General features: G+C 65.5%; 1 protein-coding gene across 1 annotated transcript; it reads left to right on the forward strand.

Moving 5' to 3' along the window:
- The first annotated feature begins 841 nt into the window (after positions 1 to 841).
- PLEKHG5 (pleckstrin homology and RhoGEF domain containing G5) lies at positions 842 to 7945 on the forward strand. The gene is made up of 20 exons (XM_029962429.1): positions 842 to 971; positions 1151 to 1253; positions 1332 to 1392; positions 1498 to 1589; positions 1666 to 1802; positions 1879 to 2027; positions 3700 to 3885; positions 4055 to 4225; positions 4298 to 4393; positions 4475 to 4525; positions 4636 to 4785; positions 4861 to 4971; positions 5039 to 5188; positions 5263 to 5400; positions 5599 to 5718; positions 5820 to 5952; positions 6024 to 6139; positions 6222 to 6358; positions 6432 to 7220; positions 7328 to 7945. The coding sequence occupies exons 1-20, from the start codon at positions 929 to 931 to the stop codon at positions 7335 to 7337; spliced, it is 2943 nt and encodes a 980-aa protein (XP_029818289.1). The 5' UTR covers positions 842 to 928; the 3' UTR covers positions 7338 to 7945.
- Positions 7946 to 8772: the final 827 nt, after the last annotated feature.

Here is an 8772-nt window from a genome sequence, read left to right on the forward strand (position 1 = left end):
CAGGAAGTGGGGGCGGCTGGAGCTGCACGGGTGCTTCCTCCCCACAACAGCACTACAGGCAAGCCCGGGCAGGGCTGGCTTCTCCCAGCAGCCCCTTGCAACCTTTTTCGTGCAGTGGCAATGGGGGTCCCACACAGGGATGGGGGTGTGTCAGTGGTGCAGCAGGGCTTGCTGGCAGTGGCTGGTGGCACCACAATCCCCTGGAGCGGGGCCAGCTGGAGCCCCCGGTGAGATGGGCGCTGGCCGGAGGTCACAGGCCATGCACTGTGCTGGGGGCCCAGCCGGGGGTTTAAAAATAACCCGCTGTGAATGCCCGGTGGGGCTGGGGCCACGGCCGTGGCCGCACACAATCGGAGGAAACGCGCCGGCTTCGAGCATTGTTTGGCCGCAGACGCTCGCTTCCTCCGTCCTGCTGTGGGGACATGGCTCTCATCAGCACAAAGGGGCTCTGGGGTGCCAGGGCGGTCTCCCAAGCCACTGGTGAGGTGTGAGTGCCATGGGCACAGGTGGCTGTCCCCCAGCTCCCTGTCCAAGCCTCAGCATGTGCAGCTGTCTCAGGGTCTCTGCTCATAGCGGTGGAGCAAGGAGGGGAATCCATGGTGCAGAAGGCCCTGTGTCATCACCATGTCCTGCAGAACCCACTGTCTCGTGCCTGTGTCCCGTTCATGCTGCTTTCCTCGTGCCTGCTGTGGCCTCAGCATTCCCCGTGAGCAGTGTGCCAGCAGCAGTTGGGGATGGGAGAGGGGACCCAGCTGCTCATGGTGCTGCCCATCCCTCCTGCCAGCATGCCATAGCTGGTGGCCCCAGGCAGGTGCTGCCTGACAAACGCGTGTCCCCGCAGGAATGCCACCACGTGGAGTGCCGGCAGCTGAGCCGCAGCGGCCCCCTCAGCCTGTGTGAAGTCTGCGACGGCCGCCTCCATGGCGCCATGCACTTCGATGGCCACATCCGCTTCGACCTGCCCCCTCAAGGTGAGCCGGGCCGAGCAGCCGCACCGCTGCTCCCACAGCTCCACGGCAGGGGTGCAGCACAGGGTGGGAGTGATGGAATGCACTTGGGGCTGGTACAACACACGGGTGGGAGTGGGATGCAGTGGGAGCCAGCACGGGGTTGGGGAGGTGTCACAGCCCAGCTCGATGTCCGTTTGCAGGCTCCATCCTGGCCCGCAACATGTCAACGCGCTCGTGCCCCCCACGCACCAGCCCTGCCTCCGACGTGGAGGAGGAAGAGGAAGGTCCAGCAGAGAGCAGAGGGTGAGCCCCCGGCCTTGTATGTCCCGTGTGGCCCCAGCCCACGGTGTCCTCGTAACTCTGCCCTTCCTGTGCCCACAGGGAACGCAGGAGCTCGGCACTGAAGCTGCCTAAAAAGAAGGCTTGGCGCAGGCACACAGATGTAAGGCACCAGCCCCTCTCCCCGGGGCACTTGGCAGGGCAGCAGCATGGCCCTGGTGGGTGGGAGGGAGAGACCCCTGGGTGAGCGGCTGCTGCCTCCCCCCAGGACCCCAGCAAGGAGTGCTTCACCCTGAAGTTCGACCTTAGCGTCGACATTGAGGCAGAGATTGTGCCGGCTGTGAAGAAAAAGTCACTGGGGTGAGTTTGCTGGGGACAGGTATGGGGACAATGTGGGGACTGATGCAGAGACGGAGGTGGGGCTTGTGTCCTGCAGGGAGGTGCTGCTGCCGGTGTTCGAGAGGAAGGCGATCGAGCTGGGCAAGGTGGACATCTACCTGGACCAGTCCCACACACCACTGTCCCTGCAGTTCGAGGCGTTCCGCTTCGGGGGGCACTACCTGCGGGTGAAAGGTGCGGTGGGGACCTGGCAGAAGGCTCAGCTGCCTCAGGGCTCCCAGGGGACACTGACAACCTGATGCTCCCACAGCCAAGCCTGGGGATGAGTTGAAGGTGGAGCAGGCAGTGCGGGACGCCAGGTCGGCCAGCCTGCCCATCCTGCACCCTGGCAGCACCACTGCAGTCCTCGGGCCAGTCCTGGAGCCACTGCCAGGATGCCGAGAGGGCACCGACAGCCTGGTGAGTGCCAGTGCCAGCTCTGGGAAGGAGGAACTGGGGAGGGGATGGTAGGGGGTGTGATCCCCCTGTAGCCGTTCTTTTTGGGAAGATGGGTAATGAGACAGCAACATGGTGTCTTCTTGATGGCCTCATGGGGTGTGGCTGAAGATCCTGCTGGAGTCCCCAAGAGCCACTTTGCCTCCTGACTGTGCTGTGCTGGCTATGCTGTGCTGGCTGTGCCACAGTAGTGTAGCAGCTCAAGCAGTGGCACCAGCCCTGTGGCTGTGCCAGGTACAGGATGCCACCAAAGCTAAGGCAAATAGGAGCCTTGGGGGCCCCAGCAGTGGCTGCCACTTGGTGCCACCTTGGCCCTGGGATTCGCCCTGGCCCCAGGACTCGCCCTTGGCTGCTGGCCCTCCTGTCCACAGTGCCTGGCAGCTGCTGAGCACAGCTCAGTCCTGCCCCGTGGACCCTGTCCCCAGATAAGGCGTGGGGCTGGGCTGGGCACGACTCCTGTGGGAGGAGAGTGTTGGGCCCGTGGGGAGCAGCTCTGCAGGGGCTGGTCAGGGAGACACAGTGCTCACTTTTGTGCCAGCAGGCCCTGAGGGTGGCAAGCTGGCTGTGTGGCCGGGGCTGGTGGCCACCCGTGTCCAGCACTATGATGCCTGGCTGCGGGACCGGCACAGCCCTGGCAGGGCAGGGGGGCCAGTGGGCAACCAGCCACCCCTGCAGGGCTCTCAGTCCCGGCCGCCTTCCTGGGGGCAGGCGGGTGCTGAGCTGCACCAGGGCGATAGGGCTGGCGGCGGCCGGGGCACCTGGGGACGTGGCAGCGCAGTGAGTAAGGGGGACAGTGCCTGTGGCGGCTTTTCCTGCCTGGGTTCGGGGACGTGGCAGGGTGTGGGGCTGTGCTGGCGGTGGTGGCAGCACCGTGCCACTTCCCAGGGCTCAGTGGCAGGCAGGGAGCCCCGGCCCTGCTGCCCTTTGTGCCACGGTAAGGAGATGGCAGCGGCCACGTTCCGGCACAGCCCCGAGACACGCGGGGAGCAGCCGGTGCAGCGGTGCCCGGGGTGGAGGGAGCCACTTGGCTGTGACCCAGCTCCTGCGACCGGCTGGGGGGCTTTGATCTCCGCCGGTGAATTGTTCAGTTCTGGTAGCTTATCTGCGAGGAGGGAAATTAGGTTTTCGGCTCTGGCCCCACCTCCTTTTGTTTCGGAGGAGCCCGGCCACAGCCTGCCCGGCCCCGGCTGTGCCGTCGGAGCCGGGAGCACGGCTGGACAGGCGGCTTGGCTGGGTCTGTGCCCCTCGGGATGTCGTGAGCCCCCGTGCTGCTGGGGCCGCTTGCCCATGGCCGGCTGGGCTCGGCCAGGCAGCACCCGGGGTCCTGCACCCCCGGGGCCCTGCACCCCCAGAAGGGTCTCTGTGCCCCCAAATCTCCAACATTATGGACCCGGAACCCCAATTCCCGGTTCCCCGGGGCCCTGCACCCCCGGGATGCAGGTAGGCAGGCCAGTGCGGGCAGGGGAGCGTGGCCGGAGGACGCACTGCCCAGGGCTGCCGTCTGGGTGTCTGTCCCACGGTGCTCGAGGTCAGCCCTGCTGGAGCGTCACGCTGTGCCACGCCACTGTCCCCATCCCAGTGCCATGGCCAGGCTGCCGAGCGCTGACCCCGGGGGCACTGACTGTCCCTGCTGCAGGCTCTTAGCCGACGGAGGAAGAACATGACGGAATTCCTGGGGGACACCAGCATTCCCAGCCCTGAGCTGGCTCTGCACATCGGCAGCTCCCTGCCCACCAATGGCACCGACACCTGGAAGAACCGTGCTGCCAGCCGCTTCAGTGGCTTCTTCGGCTCTGGCACCAGCGTGGGCTCCTTCGGGCGGGTAGGTTGGACACAGGCATGGCGAGGGGGCACGGGAGCTGCCTGCGGCTGTGCTGGGGAGCTGGGATGGGTCCCCTGGGGCTCGAGCCCCCTAGTTCCACAGGCGGGGCAAAGGGGTCTGTGGCACATGCCCACTGGCCTCTGCCCAGCTGCTCTGCCCCCTGCTTCAGGAGACTGAGAAGCTGGAGCAGCTGGCAAACAGGCTGCACGCCTACGGCACCTTCGGGCTGCCCAAGCTGCCGCCCCAGCTCCGCTTTGACCGTGACTCCTGGGAGGAGGATGGGGATGAGGCTGGGCTGGCACTGGAGGACAGCTGGCAGCAGATCATCCAGGGAGCAGAGGTAGGGCTAGGGGCTGGGAGGCCATGGGGGCTCTGCTCAGCCCTGGCACGGTGCTGACGCTCAGCCTGGCAGGCCCTGTCACGCCGGCAGTGCCACCAGCAGGAAGCCATCTGGGAGCTGCTGCACACCGAGGCCACCTACATCCGCAAGCTCAGAGTCATTACCGATGTGAGTGCTGGTGGACGCTGCGCCGTGCTGGGGCCAGGGGCAATGGCTGCAGCCCGCCAGCTCCCTGCTCTCTCCCCACAGCTCTTCCTCTGCTGCCTGCTGAACCTGCAGGAATCAGGGCTGCTCTGTGAGGTGAGCAGAGAGGCTTGTGGGGGCCAGGGGTGTTGGGGATGGCTCCTCAGCCTGGCAATGCTGCAAGATGCAGGTGCCGTCCCCCAGCACTGCCCACCTCACCTCCACAGGTGGATGTCGAGCGGCTCTTCAGCAACATTGGGGAGATCATCCGGCTGCACTGTGAGCTGTGGCGCAGCGTCATGGCCCCGGTGCTGGCCAAGGCACGACGGACTGGGGCACTGCTTGACCCCATTGACTTCCTCAATGGTTTCAAGACGGTGAGTGGGGACCCCAGGCCATTGTGGAGGGCAATGCCATGCTGTGCCCCATGGTGACCCCTCTGCGCCTCCCAGTTCGGGTCCCTCTTCAAGCCCTACGTGCGGTACTGCATGGAGGAGGAGGGATGCATGGAGTACATGCGGGCACTGCTGCGGGACAGCGAGCTCTTCCGCACCTATGTGACGGTAAGGGGAGAGTGGGGACCGGGGCTGGGACTGGGGCAGTACTGGCACTGACACCTGCATGCCACAGTGGGCCGAAAAGCACGAGCAGTGCAGCCGTCTGAAGTTGAGCGACATGCTGGTGAAGCCCCACCAACGCCTCACCAAGTACCCACTGCTCCTCAAGTCCGTGCTGAAGAAGACAGATGACCCACGTGCCCGTGACGCCATTACCACCATGGTAAGGGTACGGGGGTGGGGGGCAACAGGGTTGGTCCCCCCAGCCCCTCAAACCCACTGCCAACCCCTCCACAGATTGGCTCTGTGGAGCGTTTCATCAATGACGTCAACTCACGGATGCGCCAGCGGCAAGAGCAGCAGCGCCTGGCCACCATCCTCAGCCGCATCGACACCTACGAGGTGGTGGAGGGCAGCACAGATGAAGTGGACAAGGTAGACTGGGCATGGGGGAGCTGCTGTCCTCTGCCATGTCATGCCATGCCACGCTATGCCATTTAATGCCACTCTCTGCCACACTGCACTACCAACCCTATGTCACTTCATGCCAAGCCACCCCATGCTTGTCATGCCATGTCACCCTATGCCATGTTATCCCATGCACCCCATGCTGATGCTGGTGGCTCCCGGCAGCTACTGAAGGAATTCCTGCGGCTGGACCTGACAGCCCCCATCCCCGGCACCTCCCCAGAGGACACCCGGCAGCTCCTCCTTGAGGGCAACCTGCGCATGCGGGAAGGTAAAGACAGCAAGGTGAGGACTGCAGGGGACGAGGGGACCTCGGCTGCGGCCCCTGCCCACCTGCCCTCACTCACTGTGCCAACCAGCAACCACGGCCCCACTCTCACTCCCAGATGGATGTCTACTGTTTCCTCTTCACCGACCTCTTCCTCATCACCAAGCCCCTAAAGAAGGCTGAGCGCACCAAGGTGGTCCGGCAGCCCTTGCTGGTGGACAAGGTTGTCTGCCGAGAGCTCAGGGACCCAGGTGAGCAGCACTAGGGGGAAGGGAGTCTGCAGAGGGGGGTCCCTGATGTGGCTGACAGCCTCTGCCCACAGGCTCCTTCCTCCTCATCTACCTGAACGAGCTGGGGAGCGCTGTGGCTGCCTACACCTTCCAGGCCAGCGGGCAGTCTTTGTGCCGCAGCTGGGTCGAGGCGGTGCGCAATGCCCAGGTGAGGGGGTATGGGGCTGCGCAGGGGACCCACAGGTGCCCTGTGCACAACCTGGTCCTCGCTGATGCCTTCCCTTTCCCAGAACCTGCTGCAGCAGCTGCGGCAGCGCCGGTGCATGGAAGAGGAGGAGGAGGAGGAGGACGGCGGGAGCGGCACCTCAGCTGCCAGTTCACCTACCATCCTGCGCCGCAGCAGTGCCAGCCCAGACTCACAGCAGTGGTAGGGAACGGGAGGGAGGCCCTGCACACCCCTGGCCTGGCACAGCCCCCTCCTCACCCTCCTGCTCCTACAGCCCCTCTGACGGTTCCACTGAGACGCTCGCCATGGTGGCAGCAGACGGCGGTGATGAGCTCTCCTCCCCAGACTGGGACACAGGACCCTTCAGATCGACCTCAGACAGCTCCTCCGTTGGCACCAGCACCTCCATCAGCACTGGCACCTCTGCGGACACCTCCACCGAGACCCCCACCCAGGAGCTGCCTGCAGGCGCTCTGCCTGTGCCCCTGCCCCATGGCATGGCCTCCCCGGCTGGCGGCTGCCGCTCGTCTTCCATCGACAGCGCCTACGGCACACTCTCACCTGCCTCACTGCGGGACTTCAGCCAGCAGCCAGATGGGGTGGCTGAGGAGGGGCGGGAGCCCTCCCTGGCCCCCCCAGCTCCACGGCCCCCCTCACCACGGCTGCGCCGCCGCACCCCAGTGCAGCTCCTGCCCTGCCCAGCCAGGGTGCTTAAGTCCAAGTCAGAGGCCAGCCTGCCACAGCTCCTGTCCCCCACTTCCCCAGGCCCCTTAAGCCAGAGCCGCAGCCTCTCTGACCTCTCTGCTGGCTCCCCCCAGACTAACCAAGCCCCTGTGCCCCCAGCTGCCTCTGGCAGCAGTGGCAGCTCCACGTCCGAGCTCTCGGAGCCTGAGGAGCCAGTGAAGAGCCCGGTCTCCCTCCCAGGGGAGCTCAGGCGTGACCCCCCACCTCCTGCCCACCGGACCCTCTCAGACCCGCAGTCGGCACGGCACCGCAAGCTGACGCTGGCGCAGCTGTACCGGATCCACGCCACGCTGATGCTCAACTCCACGCTGACGGCCTCGTAAGCACATGCTGCCTGTTCCCAAGGGGTGCCCTGGCCCTCCTAGGGGCTACCCAGGGGCTGGGTCCCAGCACTGAGGGCATCTCTCCCCACTCTGTGCCTTGCAGGGAGGTCTGAGAGCCGCCGGCATGGAAAGCACAGACGCGCAGATGCACCAAGGAGCTGCTCCTGCTTCTAACCATAGCGTAATGCCAGGGCTGGGCAGAGCGAGCACTGGGATGCCACGCTGGTGGGGACATGGATGGGGATGCAGACCAGTCCCCTTGGCGAGGATGTGCTCTGGGCACGGCAGTGCGGGGCTGGACATGGCACGTGGCTTGTGCTGGACCCTTGTCCACAGAGACGAGAGTTGTTGGGCAGGGGGCCCTGGGGCCGTGGGGGGCTGTGGGGGGCTGTGGGGCAGCTCCTGTGGGCGACGAAGGGATGACAATGTCGGCAATGGTGAGTGGGGAAGATGCTGAGAGGGATGCAGTGCCAGTGGCATGGTGCTGCAGGCGGTGCAGGGAGGAGGCTGGGGCTGGTGGCAGAAGGGGACGGTGCGGGGCTGGGGTGGGTTTGCCCTGTGTGGTGGCAGTAGGTGGCAGTGCCCAAGGCCAGAGTATGAGAGTTGTGGTGGGAGCCCCCCCATGCCAGGCTGCACTCCACGTCCCAGCTGAGCAATAAACCCAGCTGGTCCCCACTCGCGCCCGCCTCGCCTCTCCTTCAGCCATGGCAACACCCAGGGCTGGGCAGCACCGGGGTGGGTGAGGCAAAGCTGAGGGAGCCCCTCGGGGGCAGGTGAAGAGGGGACTGGGGCCAGTTTCAGCCTCCTGTTCCAGGGCTCAGGATGGGGATGGAGCCCTGGGGTGAGGGTCAGCGCTGCTCCCTGCATGCTGTACATCCCCCCCCAACCTCCGCTACCCTGGGTTTGTGCCAGCGGGTGAGGGAGGGCGGCGGTGCTCCTGTCATGTGGTTTCATATCCCCTGGACTCATTTCCAAAAAAGCATTTCCTCCTGCTGCGGTTGGGTGTAAAAGCCTGTGTGGGGAGGGCTGGCGCTCACTCACCACGCGTTGCGTGCTGCTGGCGGTGGCCATGGGGTGCCGGGGCACCCTGCCTGAGCACTGAGCTGCCCTGACACCCAACCGCGCCCGCCACCCTGGTCCCCTCACTGCCCTGGCATGAACCAACCGCATCGGCCACAAGGATGAAGTGTTGCTGCCCTGGGGTGGCTTGGGTGAGTGTGCCGGCATGCGGGTCCCGTGGAGCCCTGGCACCAGCTGTGGGGTGTCCCAGGGCTGTGGCTGAAATGGGTCTGGAGGAGGGAGGGAGGAAGGTGGAGTAACTCCAGTGCCGAACGTTTCAAACACGCTTGCCCCTCTGGCTAACATCTGGGACTGGTCTCTGCTGCACCGAAGCACCCGTGGTGTGGCTTGGCTACAGGGGCCACAGGCATGGCACAGCCGCGAAGATCGCAGACACGGACACAATGCGGTCGTGGAGAGTGTGGGCTCAGTCACGGGGCAGCAGGTAGGGCAGTGCCACGAGGACTGGCTGTGCCGACAGCCCGCGGG

This window comes from Manacus vitellinus, unplaced genomic scaffold, assembly GCF_001715985.3.
Source record: "Manacus vitellinus isolate BGI_N305 unplaced genomic scaffold, ASM171598v3 scaffold_46_pilon, whole genome shotgun sequence".
Classification (NCBI taxonomy): Eukaryota; Metazoa; Chordata; class Aves; order Passeriformes; family Pipridae; genus Manacus; species Manacus vitellinus.